The 18,320-nt window shown below is 56.9% G+C and overlaps 1 protein-coding gene across 1 annotated transcript in view; it reads left to right on the forward strand.

Annotated features, from left to right (window-relative positions):
* ACO2 (aconitase 2) overlaps positions 1-18,320 on the forward strand; it is a 46,557-nt gene that overhangs the window by 27,320 nt on the left and 917 nt on the right. The window contains exons 3-17 of the mRNA XM_068971713.1: positions 1,401-1,659; positions 4,731-4,823; positions 8,214-8,372; positions 8,602-8,752; positions 10,067-10,171; positions 11,052-11,143; positions 12,111-12,216; positions 13,365-13,522; positions 13,637-13,710; positions 14,308-14,419; positions 15,476-15,598; positions 15,778-15,933; positions 16,752-16,943; positions 17,333-17,465; positions 17,970-18,091. Of these exons, the coding sequence (XP_068827814.1) occupies positions 1,401-1,659; positions 4,731-4,823; positions 8,214-8,372; positions 8,602-8,752; positions 10,067-10,171; positions 11,052-11,143; positions 12,111-12,216; positions 13,365-13,522; positions 13,637-13,710; positions 14,308-14,419; positions 15,476-15,598; positions 15,778-15,933; positions 16,752-16,943; positions 17,333-17,465; positions 17,970-18,091 (2,035 nt within the window). The remainder of the gene's footprint in view (positions 1-1,400; positions 1,660-4,730; positions 4,824-8,213; positions 8,373-8,601; positions 8,753-10,066; positions 10,172-11,051; positions 11,144-12,110; positions 12,217-13,364; positions 13,523-13,636; positions 13,711-14,307; positions 14,420-15,475; positions 15,599-15,777; positions 15,934-16,751; positions 16,944-17,332; positions 17,466-17,969; positions 18,092-18,320) is intronic.

Genomic DNA, 18,320 nt, shown 5'->3' on the forward strand with positions numbered 1-18,320 from the left:
CCTCTGTGTTGGGAGAATAAAGTGACTTCTGTACATCCAAGTATAGATATATGTAGACCAGCACTGCCCTGAGCACTGAAAGCGCCAGGAAGAAACTAGGACAGAAAGCAGATCAGTGGTTGCCGGGGGATGGGGGCAGGAGGGAGGGGTCATAAAGGGGAAAGAGGAGACTTCGGGCTGGTGGGTGTGTGCGTTGTCTCGGCGTGGTGACGATTTCATGGGTATATTCATATGTCAGAATTGATCAGTTGTGCACTTAAATATGTGCAGTCTGTTCCGCACCAGTTATACCTTGGTGAAGCTGTTTAAAAAACGCGTGCTGTATAAGCTCTGTTATCTGTTTCCAGTACCAGCCCTGGACTTTAGAGATGGACTGGTGAGCTCCCTGGCTTATCTGGTTACACAGTGGGTTTAGTAATAGGGTCAGGTCTAAACCCAGAGCCTCTGACTCTGAGTCCAGTGTTGTGTGTGTGTGTGTGGTTCGTTGGGTATGACTGGAACTCTGCCCTTTTGAGGAGGCCTTGGATTTGGCTTAAGCTTTGCGAGTGGCGGAAGGCAGAGTGTGAGGTCCAGGCAGATGGGCTATGCTGAGAGGCAGTGGGGGTTGGTGAGAGGTGGCCCCCACGGAGGGAGCTTAGAGTGCAGCGGGGAGGCTGTAACGAGAAGGCAGCTGGACCTCCCCAGGGGCCCTGACGGGAAGGGAGGGGTGGGCCCCACAGGGAAACAAGGTCTAGGAACAGGGTCTCGTGAGGCTGGCATCAGTTTCTGTTCTGAGAGCTGGCAGCCTCACCCGTCTTAGTGGGGTGAGAGCAAGCGGGGCTGATGGGGAAGGCTTTTGTATAATAGGGTGATGAGGCCTCCACCACCTAAGGTGGAGGGTTGTGGGTGCAGGGAGGGGAGGATGGGGTGAGGGCGTCGCTGGGTGGATTCTCTGTGTCCCGGTGGGCCAGCTCCACGGGGAAGGTGGCCGTGGCCCAAGAGATGCAGAGGATCCAGGGTGAGACTCCTCCTGCGAACCTGAGCTTTGAACATCACTCCTCTGAGTCTCCATTAACTCTAGGTCGTTTTACTAACAACGAGGCTACAGTAAGGATTAAACCATGAGACATAGATGAAAAAGTGCTCATCAGATAATAGGATTTTAATACGCATGGGAAAGTAAATATCCTTTAGGGAAAAAAGAAAACCCTCCCCCTCTTGTGGTGGTGTTATTCCTCAAGTGATTTTGGACACAGCACCAGGCGCTGTGCTGTGTGCTGGGGGTACTGGTTCGTTTCCACCTTGGACGCAGGGTACCCTCCCTGGCCGCCATCGAGGTTGCCTTGTACTTGAGAGGGCCTGGCTGTGGGCAGACAGGATCGTGCAGCCGGAACCAGGCAAGCCCCCACTTCTCCTGCCAGGCTGAACCGGCCTCTGACCCTCTCAGAGAAGATTGTGTATGGACACCTGGATGACCCGGCCAACCAGGAGATCGAGCGGGGCAAGACGTACCTGCGGCTGCGGCCTGACCGCGTGGCCATGCAGGACGCCACGGCCCAGATGGCCATGCTGCAGTTCATCAGCAGCGGCCTGCCTAGGGTGGCCGTGCCGTCCACCATCCACTGCGACCATCTGATCGAGGCCCAGCTCGGCGGGGAGAAGGACCTGCGCCGGGCCAAGGTGAGCTGGAGGGCTGCGGAGGCGGGCGGTGGGGGTGACGCAGGGTGGGAGGCACCGCCCCCCAGGTCTAAGGGGCTCTGGTTTAGTCTTGTTCTCTTCCTCCTCTAAGAACACCACTTGCTCTTTGTGAAGATGTTAGAAAATACTGAGAACACCTAGAGAAAACAAAAATCATCCCCAGTCTTAACCATACTAAAGGTACTCTTCTCAGGTCCTTTTTCTGTAATAAAACAGAGTATGAGGGAAATTGTGCAGGTTCTGATCCTTGTCTCCAGTTGCCCTGGAGAGTCATCTCTCGTGTTCTTCCCAGGGCCCTGGGGACCTCGGCAGGGAGGTGGGTGAACAGTGTCGCTGTTGGTAAACTTGAGGCGTCCAAGTTGTGTGCAGTCCCACAGCTGCACGGGGGTGAGGCTAGGGCCAGACCCTTCTCCCAGCTCCCACTGACCGATAACCCCTGTGGGCTTTCTTCGTCTGTGAGTTTTGCTTAATGAGGTGGAAGGGGCTGGCTGCCACACTGAACACCTTGGCTTACCCTCTCTTTCTTAGGAAGCCGAATTCGTGCACCTTCCTCCAGGCTCTGCTGTGGCACCTTTGTGTGTGCCCACTGTTGGCAACATGCGGTCTCTCCCAGTTCTGGGCCTCCACCCTCTCCACCCAGTCATGGAAGTGGGCCCCGCTCTTGGGGGCCGTTGGCAGGAGCTGAGTGCTGGCAAGGCTGCAGCCCGACGGGTGCAGAGCAGAGTGCTCCGGCTCCCAGGGTCGGCGGCTCAGCCAGCCTCTCAGACCCCTGGGAGAGGCGCAGGTCAGCCTGCCCACTCAGGCCCCCCTGCCCACCCGCTCACTCTGTCCTGGCTGCACGGCGACTCCCCTCAGCCAGCAGAGTCCAGCTGGCCGGCCCGTGGTTCCCATGTAGCAGCAGCCGTGGCACCTGGTAATGTGACGGGGTCCTGTGGTGCTGGGGCCTGGGTCCCCAGCTTCAGCCTGAGAGATGCACGACCGCCCACAGGAGGGCCAGCCCCCTCGGAAGTCGGCCCTCTCCTGACTTTCTGGATTAAAACCTACTGGAGATGAGATTCAGAGTCCTGGGGTCTCAGAACCCAATTCCTGCTTTACTTCACCCATGTTTATTGAACGTTAATTTTATGCCAGGCACTGTGCTGGGATCCAGTATGAACGTGGATCTTGGGAGTCCAGTAGAGAGACAGCAGCTAAGCAGTCAGCAGACTGGTAACTGCCAGTCTGTACGTGTGTTCTCAAGGAAGCCTGTGGGGCCCTGGAAGATACATGTGGAGTCGGGGGGCGTGTAACATGTAAGCTGAGACCAGGACAGATGAGGAAACAGATTCTGGACAGAGCAGAGTTCCTCAAGGCCTTGAGGCTGGAAGAAAGCTGATGCTTTTGTGGAGCTGGAAGGGGCCTGTGGGCCTGGGGCTCTGAGGTGGGCAGAGCAGGAGCAGGAGGGCCTTGAGGCCTCTGGGCAGGAGCGTGGTCAGATTTCCATGTATCTGTAAAGGTTCCCTCTGGTTGGAGCTCAGAGAGGCATCTAGGCTGAGTCAGGTGCAGACAGCGGCGCGCTCCATGCCCTCCTGGCTGTCTCCCCCGCCCCCCCCCCCACCCCCCGCATGGACACAGGAGCAGCTGCGGCCATAGCCGCCCGCCTCCTGCCCTTGGGACCAGTTATACCAGTGACTGATTTGTAAATGAGGAGACCAACGGATTAATTATTAATCAGAAAGAGACTGCTTTGGGGACCCAAGCTCTTTATCCGCCACTCTTTCACTTAGGGGAACCACACGTGCCCTCAGAAGGATGTGTGGTTGGTCTGAAGTTTTTTTTTATTATTATTATTACTTCTAATCTTTATTTATTTGGCTGCGTCAGATCTTATATGCAGTATGTGGGATCTAATTCCCTGACCAGGGGTCGAACCCAGGCCCTCTGCATCGGGAGCGTAGAGTCTTAGCCACACTGGACCACTGGGAAAGTCCAGTTGGTCTGAAGTGTAAATGAAGAGGACTGCATGCTTTGAGGGTGTTCCTTAGAGGGCCTAGTGGAGCCCACAGTGAGTCCTTCCTCTGCCTATGGTCCCATCCCTTTTGTCCCTGAGGTCTCACTTGTCCAGGGACATGCTTGGTTGTCCAGTTAAACGTTGGCCTCATATCCATGTGCTGGGATAGCCTTCCCTTCCCCCTGAGGCAGTTGCCTTTGAATTATAGGCATACTGGTTACCGTCTGCTGCCTATTTGGCTGAAACCTGCCGTTGGGAACATGGTCCATCTGACAGTCTTTCATTTGGGGCCCATGAAACATATTACCAAGTGTTGACCACCTAGCACGCGTTAGACAGTGGTCTAGGTGTTCTGAGATGTAGCCTCTGTGAGGGCAGTAGCTTTGTTCCTATTACAGTGTATCGACGGGCTCTGGCTGGACAGGCCTGGATTCAAACTCTGACTTGTCTGTTTAACCCTAGGGTCTTGAGCAAGACCTCTGAGTTTCTGTTTTTGCGTCTGTAAAATGGGGTTTGTTTTGGCGTGGTACCACTTCCATAGTGGGCATTCAGTAAACGTTAGCCAGCATTACAGGCAAGGCATCCGAGGCTCCAAAGGAGGAACAACACCCAGCATGAGGCGTGTGGGACCGGGTGGCCCACTCCGTCCACTGCTTCCCTCTGATGGTTCCCCTCCCCCCACCATGTCCCAGTTAGTCCTGTGGTGTCTTGCCGCCCCCTCGCTGCTGGCCTTGACCGAGGACTGGAGTGCCAGAAGGACCCTTCTACAGATAAGGAAGCTGAGACCCGGGGGGTGGGGCGGGAAGGGATTTGTTCTGGACCTACTCCCTGGCCATGTGTCACAGAACTGGGCTCCGTCTCTGTTTCCTGGTCTTACTCCTGGGCCTGCCGGCCGAGACTTGCGGGCCAGCATCCAAGCCTTTTGGGAATTATTTGTAGAAGGCCTCCAGGAGAGGGCCTGCCTTTCCAGTGCCAGCATTTCAGTCATAGGGGAGAGGAGGTGGAGGGAGGGAGGCATGAGCAAACTGTTTCTAATGCCCTGGTTATTGATTTCTCTCAATAGGACATAAACCAGGAAGTGTATAATTTCCTGGCGACTGCAGGTGCCAAGTATGGCGTGGGCTTCTGGAGGCCTGGCTCTGGAATCATTCACCAGGTAAAGCAGGGCCTGGCCAGCCTTTGGGGGTGGGCAGAGGAGCAGGCTGCCCTTTGGACCTGGGCAGCACCTCCCAGTCTGTATGAGCAGGGGCCTCAGCGGGCAGTTAGATGACGTTTTCCTCAACCCTTAGACTCCACTTTCATTTTACAGTTGATTTTCATTGTGTCAGGTTACACACTCTCACTCTCCGTGTGAGAGTTCAGAGTAGTCCCTTCTGAGCAGCATTTTCAGGCTGGCACATTTTGTGCTGTGCCTTCTCTGAACGTTCGTGCGTATCGCGGTGGTTTTTGTTTTGCTTTTCTCCACAAGCGTCATACCTTGGCTGGATTGCTAATACTTGGTGCGATAGGCACTCTGCAGATAGTAACTTACGCAGTGCTCGCCGGGACCCGGTGAGTCTGGTGGTTTTATTGTCCGCACCTTACAGGTGAGGAAGCTAAGAAATGGAGATTTAATCTCCTTGCCCAGGGACATCCAGCTGACCAAGTGTGGAGTCAGGCTCCTGCGAGCATCCGGGCAGCCTGGCCCTGGGGCCCGTGCTCTGCCCGCTCTGTGCTCTCCTGTCACACCAAGGCTCATCCCCTCTCAGTGCAGGGGGTGCCCCTCAGAGTCTGGCCTCTTGCTGGAATTCTGGAGGGAGAGGTACCCAGGTCATGTGGCCACATCAGCCAGGAGCTCTTCTGGGTCTCCCCAGGGGTGAATATTCTCTTGACAGGAGAATATCATGCGTGCGTGCGTGCGTGCGTGCGTGCGTGTGTGTGTGTTTCTGGGGAGACAGTTGATTAGCTGTCATCAGCTGGTGTGTGTTCATCTGCCCTCCATCCTGTGTGTGAAACCTGCCTCTTTGTACCTTCCCAAGGTGACCCTTCTCCCCACCTCCAGCCTAGGCCTCACTTCCAGATGCGCTGAGTCAGGCTGTAACCCGACCCTGCCTGGGCTCCCACACCGCCCCACTCTGAAACCAGAGCCCACAGTTCACCGCTCTGCCCTTTGAAACCCTCTCCCTCGCCAGGAAGGGGCTCCCCGCGAATGGCAGGTCACATTGGTCTGCAGGGGCCAGAAGGCCTCTCTCAGCGGCAAGGCAAGGGATCAGGTGGCCCCAACCTTGGCTTTTTGTCATCAAGGGGACCCCAATCCAAGCGTCCCCCATTCCCCCTGAGTACAGATGCCCAGGCCTTTTTGGGAGCTTTTGGGCCAAGGTTTTTAAAAAGAAAGTTCCTAGGGACTGTATGATCTCTGTGCGGCTTTCCTCTTCCTCCCCCCACCCCGCAACGTTAGGCAGCTTCAGTCGCCATGTCTGCAACAAACCTTAGTCCCTTTCCCTCTGCCTCGAATGCCCTGGCTGCTCCCTCCTCCACCGTGCTGCTTCCTCATTCCCTCTGTGCAGCCCTGGCCCTCCGGTGCCCAGCACTGGGGTCTCTGTGACCCTCTGCGGGACCCTTTGCGTTATGGCCACAGAGTGTGCCGCGTGCCCTGTGGGGACCAGGCCTGTGGCTTGTTTACTCCACTCCGCTCTGGGCTGGCGTCCAGGTCAGTACAGAATAGGTCCTCAGTACGCGCGGCTCCTGCACATAGATGCTGCATTTCCAGTTTTATGTTCTCGGTGGTAGTCCAGCCTAAAAATACACTTCTTCCCCACCACACCCCCACCTGCCCAGCTAACTGCTGAGGTCGCTGTCACAACCAGCTTCTTTGTGATGCTTTCTGCTGCCCTCCAGTCTGCGCCGACCACTCCTTTCTGGATGTGGACCACACTCACAGTCTACACTGTGTGATCATAATGAATTCTGTGTGTCTGGTCTTCATGGAACAGGCTTTTACAACCTTGAGTTTTGAAAATTAACTTACTAGTTTTAAATCTTTGTATTGGCCGAGGATAGGAGGGCTGGAGAATTGAAACAGGTAAACAGTGTTCTCTGCAGCAGTTGAGTTTGTTAGGGATTCCCTCCGTGTTGGCCTCTTCTCCCAGCCAGCTGGCTTGTTTCTGGGGAAGGAACCAGGTCTTCTAACTTCTGCATTCTCAAGAGGCGAGACCCCTTGAACCTCACTCAGTCTGCTGACCAAATGCCTCGCCCAAGGCAGAGGCCCTGGGATTTCTGTAATATTCCAGGGAAGCTGCCCACCTTTCAGTTGGTCTTAACAATTCATAAGAGCCTTTCACCACTCTGATCTCATTTAGCGTCCCCGACATCCATAATATGTGTATGTTGGGACATAAATCCATATGACGGTGAACCACAGAACCTCAGGTAAAGGCCTTTGGCTGCAAAACAAGAAGACTGCCTCTCCCAGGCATTGTTGCAGCTTGCTGCTGCTGCTGCTGCTGCTAAGTCGCTTCAGTCGTGTCCGACTCAGTGCAACCCCATAGATGACAGGCCACCAGGCTCCGCTGTCCCTGGGATTCTCCAGGCAAGAACACTGGAGTGGGTTGCCATTTCCTTCTCCAATGCATAAAAGTGAAAGTGAAGTCACTGGGTTGTCTCCGACTCTTCGCAACCCCATGGACTGCAGCCCACCAGGCTCCTCTGCCCATGGGATTTTCAGGCAAGAGTACTGGAGTGGGGTACCGTTGCCTTCTCCGATTACAGCTTGAGACATGCTTCCATCACGTCCTTGCGGTGGTCCAGTGAGGAGAGCACTATTGTCAGCTGCTCTTTACAGATGGGAAGCAGAGGCTCGGAGAGAAGCGCATTGCCTGGGGCCCACAGCTGGGTGGTGGGGCCGGAACTCAGACCCACACATGGTTCCCTTTGGCCGCAGCTCTCCTTGAGCAACCCCGCAGCCGCAGAGCGTCCAGCACCTCAGGTGGTGGGTGGGGCTGCTCTGGGATTGCTGCCCCTATGGCCGCATCAGGTATCTTGGGGGGAAATGCCCACTGCCAGCTCCTCCCTCCGCTGTGCTGGAGCCAGGCCATGGGAGACTGTCCGCTCTCTGGAGAAGCCAGATAACCACACTCCACACATCCACCACGTGAGGCAGAGAGTGTTATCGAAGCACCTTTCAGCAGTCAGCATTGTCCCTGGGCCTGTCCCAGGACACACTCTTGGATCCCAGGTCATCTGGTTCTCACCACCATCTTGGGGTCGGGATGGTGCAGCCATTCTTAATACTGTACTAACAGATGAGGAAACTGAGGTCCAGGGAGGCAGTTACTAGTCCAAGTCATACAATCAGGAGCTTTCAGAGCTGTTCCTGAGCCCAAGCTACCAGTTTCCCAGGTCTCTGGCTCATCCAGGCTACACTGGAGAGGCCCCTTGCAGGAGGCATGCCTAGGACTAACTCAGTGGCCTAGCGTCGGCAGGGGGCAGTCTTGCAGACCCCACTGGAGCCCTAAGCTCCTTTCTCTGCTCAGGGCTTTTAAACAGAAGACCTTGGATTCTTTTTCAGATCATTCTGGAAAACTATGCCTACCCTGGGGTTCTTTTGATTGGCACTGATTCCCACACCCCCAATGGCGGTGGCCTGGGAGGCATCTGCATTGGAGTCGGGGGTGCTGATGCTGTGGACGTCATGGCTGGGATCCCCTGGGAGCTGAAGTGCCCCAAGGTGAGAAGTGGGGAGGGCTTGTGTTGGGGTGGCAGCAGAGGGGTGGTTGGTGGGGCGAGTAGGAGATGTGGGACCCACAAGAGCTGAGCGCATAGGTCAGGCTCAGCTCTCTCTGGGAAGGAGGCAGGGATAAACAAGCCTGAGTGAGAATTCCAGCAGATAGGTTCCTGGTCGGAACGTGGGGCGTGACACACGGGCCTGTGCCTGCTTTCTTGCCCCACCTATTCAGGTGATTGGCGTGAAGCTGACGGGCTCCCTCTCTGGCTGGACCTCACCTAAAGATGTGATCCTGAAGGTGGCGGGCATCCTCACAGTGAAAGGTGGCACGGGCGCCATCGTGGAGTACCATGGGCCTGGAGTAGACTCTATCTCCTGCACCGGTGAGGACGGCAGCCGCAGGCGTGCTCCCAGCCTTTGTGGGCCCATGGGCCTGTGGTTGAGCTGTAGACGCAGCGGCTGGCCTGCCCGTGAGGCTCTGGCCAGTCAGTTTGGGAACTTGCAATGGGCCCTTAGAGGTAGAGGGGAGGTTGTCTAGTCCAGGCCCTTCATTTAATGGGATGCTGGGGCCCCTCAAGGATGGCAGGTCACTTCCCTGTGGCCACACGGAGTTAGGGGCTGAGCCAGTGTGGCCATGGCCGTGGGCTGCCTTGAGTGATACAGAAGAATCCACAGAAGGTGGAGGTGGAGGGCAGGGACTCAGAGCAGGACTTCAGTCACAGAGCAGCCCCGTTCTCACACCCTCCCTTGCCTGGAGTCAGAGCCTCACTCTCTTCCTTTGGGTTAGAGACCATCACCTGTCTCTAAGACCAGGTGGGAGCCAGCACCCTCCCTACTCATCACTCCCGGTGATCTGGCCTCAATGCCTAGGCCCTCAGAAATCCAAGTAGAGTTGGAATGAGCCTTAGAGATGGTTCAGTCCAGACTTCCCTGTCTGCCTCAGTTCCACAGCACCCCCACAGAACTGGAGTTCAGCTGGCCCTTGTATTTCTCCAGTGCTGCGGGGCTCACTCCTGTAAGAAGTGCTTACTGCTGATGGGCATTCTGTTAGGAAGTTGGCAACAAGCACAGACCCATGTCCCAGCAACCCCATGGGGCTGGAGTGCTGGTTGCCGTCAAGACGTCTGTAACCTCCCCAGTTCTGTGGGCAGCTCTGTGGTCCAGGCCGTAGATGTCATTCCAGTATTACAACTGGAAAACCCCAGGCCCAGAAACATTTCCACCGTGGTGTGGCTGAAAGCATGCCGGCCTGCCCATCAAGCAGGCAGACAGGCCCAGTCCTGATGCCACACTGGCGTTTGCTTTATGGCATGACCATGGGCCTCTCTGAGTCGGTTCCCTCACCTGCAAATGGACACAGCAACGGCTGGGCGGTCTGGCCAGGTCAGCTCTCAACACATGGTGGCCATCTAGTCTGCTGAGCAGGCAGCCAGGCCCAGGATTGGAACTCTGCTCGTAGGGCTAGAATCTTGTGTTCTCCCTGTATCCAGCAGCCACCCCGACAGCCGGGACACTGGGCTCTGGCCCCGTGGTCTCTCTTTCCCTGGCCCTCCTTTTAACCCTGGACTACAAGGGCAATGAGAGCGAGGGAAGAAGTGATGCCAGCTCCCTGGTGCAAAGATGTGTATGCGCCTCTAGCAGGTGTGGGGGCCTCGCCCAGCTGCTCAGCCAGCCCTGTGGGTTCTGTCTCTATACAGGCATGGCGACCATCTGCAACATGGGTGCAGAAATTGGAGCCACCACTTCAGTGTTCCCTTATAACCACAGGATGAAGAAATACCTGAGCAAGACAGGCCGGGCAGGTGAGCCGGTGGGGGTCCTAATCCCGTCTCTGAACTGACTTCAGGGCTCTGAGAAGCCCCTGGAAGTCTGTGAGAGGTTGTGTGTGTGACTGCTCCTAAGTGGGTTTCTGTGGCTTCTCAGAGGCTCTGGCCTCTCAGCATGAAACATCATGGCTCAGGAATTTAGTTCCCCTGGATGGGCATCCTTGGGATTTAGTAACCCCGAAAGGGCATCTGAATTCGGTTCTTCTTGGCCTGGTCCCTGGCGCCCTCTATGGGAAGCTCTGGAAACGACGTGGATTTGCTTCTGTTTGTAATTCCTACTCTAGCAGGGAAGGAGGAAAATCATTTGGTGCAAGAACCACTTTCTCGGCCTCCCCCAACAACTTCCCTGAGCTTAGCTTCTTTGAAACCCAGAGATGGAAATGGGGCCTGGGGAGAGCTTGTTGGGTCTTCTGAAGGGAGGCGACTGGTGGAGCCAGAGGCTGGGGGACCTGGGGAGAGCTTGTCACTTTGTTTCCGAGCTCTTTGTACACAGAATCCTACCTGGAAGACTCTTCCTTTAATTATCAAGTAACTTCTCCTCCTCTAAAATCCAGTGCTTCTCCTCTCCCTGACTCTGAACCCCAAGTCAGTGCCTCTGCTCAGTGTCCCCACATTCCTGTGCGTCTCCCGTATTGTGTTGTAACTTCTGGCTCACTGATGGCGCCTTCGCTAGACTGAATTCCTCGAGGGCAGGGACTGTGCCCTCTGCTGCTGTTTTGTTCCTTTGTTTGCCCAGTCAGTGCCCAGGGCCCGCTGTGTGTGGCGGGTGCTGGGTAACTGGTCCTTATGGGTGAATGGAGTCTTGTGACCAATTTCTGTCTTACATGCTTCAGTCTCCCTCCCTTGTTGATTTCAGACATTGCCAACCTTGCTGATGAATTCAAGGATCACTTGGTACCTGACTCTGGCTGCCATTATGACCAACTGATTGAAATTAACCTCAGTGAGGTGAGGCAGGGCATTGGTCCCGAGGACTTTCTGAGGGCGGGGGTTGTTCAGGCGCCATCTGGAGACTTCTGGTGGGCCTTGGGGAGAGCTTGGGCAGGTCCCTGGCTGCACACCCGGCAAGGCTCCTGGGCTTTTGGTTCCCCAGCTGGTCATTCAGAAGCGTTCAGTTTGCCCCTGCCTCAGCTCTTGGAAAAGCCAAGATTTTACCCTTGAGTTTGCTTTGTCATGAGAATTCAGAGGGCAGGGCCCTAGATTCCAAGCCCGACCCTGGTGCCCTGAGACCTGGAGATCAGGGTAGCATTTGGAAGGCCAGAGGAAGGATGGGCTAGAGGGACCAAAGTAGCAGAACAGAGCAGCTGAGGGTTTAGGCCCTGAAGCCAACCTGCACAAGTTCAAATCCTGACTCTGCCACTTAAGCTTGTGACCTTACTTCAGGCCACTATGGGCCTCACTTCATCACATGTAAAACCCGAGGCAGTCATGGGAACTGAATGAGCTAATTCATGTAATAACTGTTGCTGATATTTATTGAGGGCTAATTGGGTACCAGGCACTTCACTCAGTGCTTCACGTTGGTGATAAGTAGCGTCATGGATAAAATGTCTGGCCTCCAGATTCCAGAAGTACCACCTCACAGGAGATAACGGGCTGAGGGAGCCGGCAGCCTTGATTCATCCCATGCCTCTGCTGTCTCCAAGCTCGTGACCTTGGGCGAGGCAGACAGCTCTGCCATCTGCAGGCGGGAGATAATGACCTTGGGGATGGGAGGGCTCCAGGAGCGGGTGCATGGACAGTGCCCGCTGCTCGGGCGCTTCCTGGGATGAGGTGTGAGCTGTAGAATGAGAGCTGGCCTCCCAGGCCCACCGTGACTGGGCGAGCAGGAGCCAGGCCACCTCTGAAGGGGAGAGGTGTCCTCACACCAAGCTGAGTTCCTCCCCACTGCCACCCCCCGCCTCTTTTGCTTCAGCTGAAGCCGCACATCAATGGGCCCTTCACCCCTGACCTGGCTCACCCTGTGGCAGAAGTGGGCAGTGTGGCAGAGAAGGAGGGGTGGCCCTTGGACATCCGAGTTGGTGAGTACCCCCTACCCCCAACCCCAGAGCCAGCAGGTCCACCCAGGGCTGTGGACCATCTCCCGTGCTTACCATGGGGCCCTTCCTGAATGGTTCAGGCACTTTGTGAAATAATTTTTTTCCCCTCCACAGCTTCTTAAAGAAACTACTTTTTCTTGGTGTAAAAGAAATACGTATCAGTGTAGAAACTGTTGACAAAACAAGAATTTTAAAACACCCCTAATCTCCACCCTCAGCCAGAACCAGCTCTTTGTACATGCCCATACTGATGTGTGTAAAGTATGTTTTACGAACATTTCCTCTAACCAACCACCATGCCTGATTTTACTTTACATGCTTTACACACACACACTGGCATGTTGGTACCGCTGTTGTCATCTTTTCGTGAAGCATGTGAACCCCGGTGGCCTGAGAGTGAATCTGACTCTGCCACTTCATAGCTGGGTGGCCGTGAGCTCATTGCTTCACCCTCTGTGCCTCGGTTCCCCAGCTCTGAAATGGGGGTGATTCCGTTGACCTTGCTGGGAGGAGGGGCGTGTTGAGGGCCGGTGAGAGCTTTTGACGGCGCCTAGCATGAGGCGCTGTACAGTGTGTGCAGCCTTATTAGTTGACGTAAATAAAAAGAAATCTTTGGGTAACTTAATAATCAGAAAATAAATCACTGAACTGGTAAGACAGACTGTCTCTCTCTGTAGACAGTGTGATGTCATCCAGTCTTTTTTGGCTTTTTGAATAACTATGATAGACTTCTTTAAAAGAATTATTTTCTTCCTGATTATAAAACCAAGTAGAAAGCCAGAGAATGTTACAAAATATAAAAGAAAATGGGCCCCTAGGTCCTTCCCCAGCAGCGGCCCCTGTCAGTATTGCAGTGGGGGCCCTCCAGTGTGTGTCCACATACAGACGCTGTTCACTCTGAGACAGCGGGTTATACGCTGCCAAGTGTGTTCAGCGTCATGCTCAGTGGCCACAGTTTCTCTTAAGTGTCTGGGTTGAGAGGAAAGACAGCGAGATAGGTTGCTTCCAACTTCTGTCTGTTGGGAGCAGGGTCGGGGAACCCTTGACCGGATGTGGATCATTTGCGGTCAGGCGGAGGGCTCTGGTCATTCTCCTCCTGATGGTCCGTGCCCCCACCCACGACGCACCAGGTCTGATTGGCAGCTGTACCAACTCCAGCTATGAAGACATGGGCCGCTCCGCAGCCGTGGCCAAGCAGGCGCTGGCCCACGGACTCCAGTGCAAATCCCAGTTCACCATCACCCCAGGCTCGGAGCAGATCCGCGCCACCATCGAGCGGGATGGCTATGTGAGTGCCCGCGTGCCGCGCCCCGGCTCCCCCACCTCTCCTGCAGGGGCCGGAGCTCTGGGGTTCCCGCCAGCCTGCCCCTGACCCCTCCCCCGTCCTCTCTCCCCACTGCAGGCGCAGATCCTGAGGGATGTGGGTGGCGTCGTCCTGGCCAATGCCTGCGGCCCCTGCATCGGCCAGTGGGACAGGTGAGAAGCACAGGTGTTTTGGTTTTTTTTAATATATTTCTAAAAATTAATTTATTTTTTAATCAAAGGATAATTGCTTTACAGAAGTTTGTTGTTTTCTGCCAAAGAAGCACAGTTTTATAGGACGGCCCCTTGTGTCCTGGGGTACAGAGCCCCAGATGTGGAGGGAGACGCCCCTGGGGTGGAGCTTCCAGGGCTGTAGGGTATTAGAAGACTTTTCCAGGCAGGACTAGAAAGTTGGGCTGGAGGTAAAGAGGGTCCCCCGCAGCACTGAGTGGCTGCCTGGCTGAAGCCTGGGGAGTTGGGAAGAAGCCAGGGAGGCCACATCCTGACGCACACACTGGGGGCTCAGGTGGACCCTCCTGAAAGGACGCCATGGCCCCGGTCAGGGATCGCTTGGCCTCTTGTCTTATGTGTGGCTTCTAACGAACCTCAGTGATGCCTGAGGTTCCCTCCTGCTCCGTGGGTGAGTCGAGTCCTGGGAGGAGGTGACCATTTCCAGGTCTTTCCATTTCCCTGTCCTCTGCCATGAGCTCGGCAGGTCAGGCCACGTGATAAGGCCAGATGTCCCCAACCGTGTTCCCTCCAACCTGGCAGGAAGGACATCAAGAAGGGGGAGAAGAACACCATCGTCACCTCCTACAACAGGAACTTCACAGGCCGCAACGATGCAAACCCCGAGACCCACGCTTTCGTCACGTCCCCAGAGGTGAGGCTCCGCCCTAACCCGGGATGGCCTCTGGGGGCCCTGCCCTGGCCAGTCAGGGGAGTTGGGGCCCCACAGAGCTGCTGAAGGAAAGTTGGCATCACGGGGCCAAGGGTTGTCAGAGCAGAAACCAAGAGCCACAGGCCTTGCCGGCCCCAGGCATCGAGCTCCCTGGGTGTGCCCTGCCTGGCTCCCCTCAGCCCCAGGAGTCTAAGGTTTTGTTAGAGTTACCACCGGGGACAGAAGGCAGTCCTGCCTCCACCCGGCCACATGGGCCAGATCCTCAGTGCCCCGGGGTCCCGTTGGTGACCCATGAACAACGCAGGAGGCGCTTGCACTGCCCGAGCCAGGAGGGAGGCTGTGCCGTCATGATGAGCAGCCAGTGAGCTGCGTGCTCTGGGCACTCGGTGGTTGTCCACACACAGCCAGCCCTTTGTGCCCCGTTTTTCCTGCACTGGGTCTTTGTTGCGGTGCGCAGGCTTTTCTCTAGGGGGTCACTCTTGTTGCTTGTTGGGTTTCTCACTGCAGTGACTTCTCTTCCTACGGAGCATGGGCTCCAGGGTGCAAGGGCTCCGTAGCTGTGGTGCACGGACTTAGCTGCCCCACGGCACATGGAATCTTCTTGGACCAGGGATCAAACCCATGTCCCCTCCTTTGGCAGGGGGATTCTTAACTAATGAACCACCAGGGAAATCCATGACTTGTTTTTTTAAATGAGCATTCCAGAAATACTTCAGTGAAGAAATGGCCCCCTCCGTGTTTTCAGTGCCCATGAAGGAACCTAGTCGTCATGGGAGCATTTCTGTGCCAGGGCCTCATGGGGTCCAGCACTGGCCCTGCCCAAGGAGGCGGTGAGATCCAGGCCCTGAGGGGCAGTAGAGGTGGGTGCATGAATCCTCTGCAGGCCCTGGTCCCAGAGACATTGCCGCAGTTCCTGCCTGTGAGGGAACAATCTGGACATTTCCCGGCTCCATCTCAGTTTCGGCCTAGGCTTCTGCTGAAGTAACAGGATGGGCGGGGAGTTTGGTGCGGATGACAAACTGGCCGCCTCCATTCCAGATTGTCACAGCCCTGGCCATTGCTGGCACCCTCAAGTTCAACCCAGAGACTGACTTCCTGACGGGCAAGGACGGCAAGAAGTTCAAGCTGGAGGCTCCAGATGCGGATGAACTTCCCCGAGCGGTGAGCAGGCACGGCCTCTGCCACCCGGCCTGGGGCTCAGGGCTGCCGAGATGCTTCCGGCCCAGGAGGGGCGCTCGCTAGGAGGGAGAGCTTGGCACCCGGGGAGCTTGCCTGCCACGGGAGTGTGTCCACGTGGGACTGAGGGCTTGGCACCCAACCTGCCCTGTCACCTGCTACAGGAGTTCGACCCCGGACAGGACACCTACCAGCACCCCCCCAAGGACAGCAGCGGGCAGCAGGTGGACGTGAGTCCCACCAGCCAGCGCCTGCAGCTCCTGGAGCCTTTCGACAAGTGGGACGGCCGGGACCTGGAGGACCTGCAGATCCTCATCAAGGTCAGCGGCTCGGGGACGTGCGAATAGCCCTGCTGTCAGGGCACCCTCCCCTGGTGGGCAGGAGGGCCCAGGAAACCACACAGGCCCCCGTAGAGGACACGGTTAGGGGTCAGGCAGGGGCAGGAAGGGAGGTTTGGCTGCGGGGGAGTGAGGGGATCTGTGTCCCCTATTCTGCTGCCCTGTGCCATGCCAGCTGCTCAGGGGCCTCCAGGGGTGTGGGCAGTGAACGCAGCATTAGGAGGGCAGGGTGGGCACTGTGACCCTCACAGCAGGCCTCTGTGCACTGGGCTTGACCAGACAGACTCTGGCGCTGTCGATTCCTATTCCCATGGTTGAGCTTCAGGTAGGGCCTGTGTCTGGGAGCTGAGCTGACCGGCCAGAGGCCTTGGGCCCATGCCACACAGGCACTGTGCTGTTTACTGTGGGGTCTGCCGGCAGTGAACGGCCACCGTTAAGCCCACGTGGTAGAGGAAACTGATCAGTCACCAGGCAGAACCCAGACACGTCCCTGGGCTCCTCTGTCTCTGGCATCAGTCTGCAGGTGGTCTTCCAACCTGGGCGTCTCCTACCTGGGTGCCTCAGGCTGAAGGGCAAGTGAGCAAACATACGGGTCCTCCGTGCCTGGCTCTGCCCCCTTGAGGGGCGGGGGACAGCCTTGCCTGAACCCTCTTGGCCAGAGCGTGGTGACGCCAAGACTGCAACCCGTGTCAGAGCCTGACCCGCTTCTCCTGTCCCCACCACCTGCCTCCAGAGGGCCTGTCCATCCACCACTCAAAGCCCACACTCCGACTTCTGTTCTCTCTGCTCACCCACCCAAGGTCAAAGGGAAGTGTACCACCGACCACATCTCGGCTGCCGGCCCCTGGCTCAAGTTCCGTGGACACCTGGACAACATCTCCAACAACCTGCTCATTGGCGCCATCAACGTGGAAAACGGCAAGGCCAACTCCGTGCGCAACGCCATCACCCAGGAGTTCGGTCCTGTCCCTGACACCGCCCGCTACTACAAGGTGGGGCAGAGCTGGCGCTTCCTGGTGGCCAGGTCGGGTACTCCCACTCAGGGAAGGGGCATCCACACTTGCAGCTCTGCAGTGGAATGGTGTCCCAGCGCCACCGAGGCAGCCCCATGTCTGTCGCCCCTGCTGCCCTGAGCTCTGGGTCACAGAAGGGTGGGTCACACCTTCCCAGGCCCTGCAGACAGCCAGGCCCTGTCTCATCCTGTCTTCTGAGGGCCTGGCTGGGGCTGGATTCAGCTCTGACCTCCCGTCCTTGGGGTGCAGGTGAGGCGGGGGGCTCTGGCCCCTTGACCTGTGAACCTTAGGCGGCCTGAGGGCTGAGCAGGAGGTGGGCCAGTGCCACCCTCTCCCTCATAAACTCACTCCTTACTCACCCCCGACAGAAACACGGCATCCGGTGGGTGGTGATTGGAGATGAAAACTACGGTGAGGGCTCGAGCCGGGAGCACGCGGCCCTGGAGCCTCGCCACCTCGGGGGCCGGGCCATCATCACCAAGAGCTTCGCCAGGATCCACGGTGAGCAGGAGCCTGGTCCCAGCCCTGCCCGCCTCCCCTCACTGGCAGCCCAGGGTCCCTGGCCCGCAGTGCCTGGTGGGGCCGGAGCCACGTGGCTGGTCTCCAGGGTGTGTCCACAGAGACCCCACAGCCCCCCGGCCTCCAGCCTCTGCCCCTTCAGGTTTGTCGGTTCTGACACCACAGCTCCCCATCCCTGGCATATACTGGTCTCGCTTCCACACTTGGAGCAGTTGAGATCCAGGCCATGTGGTCAGAGGACCGTCTCTGATTGTCAGTGGCCTCAGGGAAACACAGGCATCCAAGCACACTCGCCTAGGGCCCCACGTCACTGGGAGAGCGACCAAGCTGGCCCTCGTGGTCAGTGACCCAGGTTTGTCCCCACATGGCAGGACCCGGGGTGACCCTCCCAGAGCCCTAACTGGACTTGGTTGGTGAGGTTCCTCACAGAGAAGGGAGGGACGGGAGGGACCTGCCCACTATGGACTACTGCCCTCTGCCTTCTAGAAACCAACCTGAAGAAGCAGGGCCTGCTGCCCCTCACCTTCGCTGACCCAGCTGACTACAACAAGATTCACCCTGTGGACAAGCTGACCATCAAGGGCCTGAAGGACTTTGCCCCTGGCAAGGTCAGGGGGCAGGGAAGGAGGGTGGGCCAGCCAAGCACATTTGTTTCTCCCAGGGCCCTCCTGAGAGGGGAGGGGAGGGTTGCCCTCCTACACCTGGCCCCACCTATGCCTCCTTCCATGAGCCTTTGCTCTAGCTAGGTCCTGAATTCTCCAGGTAACCCCTGAGAGGGAAGGGAAATGCCTTCCCAGAGATGAAGGTAAAGCCAGCTCACGCCCCCATTCCATCCAG

Source organism: Capricornis sumatraensis, chromosome 4 (assembly GCF_032405125.1).
Source record: "Capricornis sumatraensis isolate serow.1 chromosome 4, serow.2, whole genome shotgun sequence".
Lineage (NCBI taxonomy): Eukaryota > Metazoa > Chordata > Mammalia > Artiodactyla > Bovidae > Capricornis > Capricornis sumatraensis.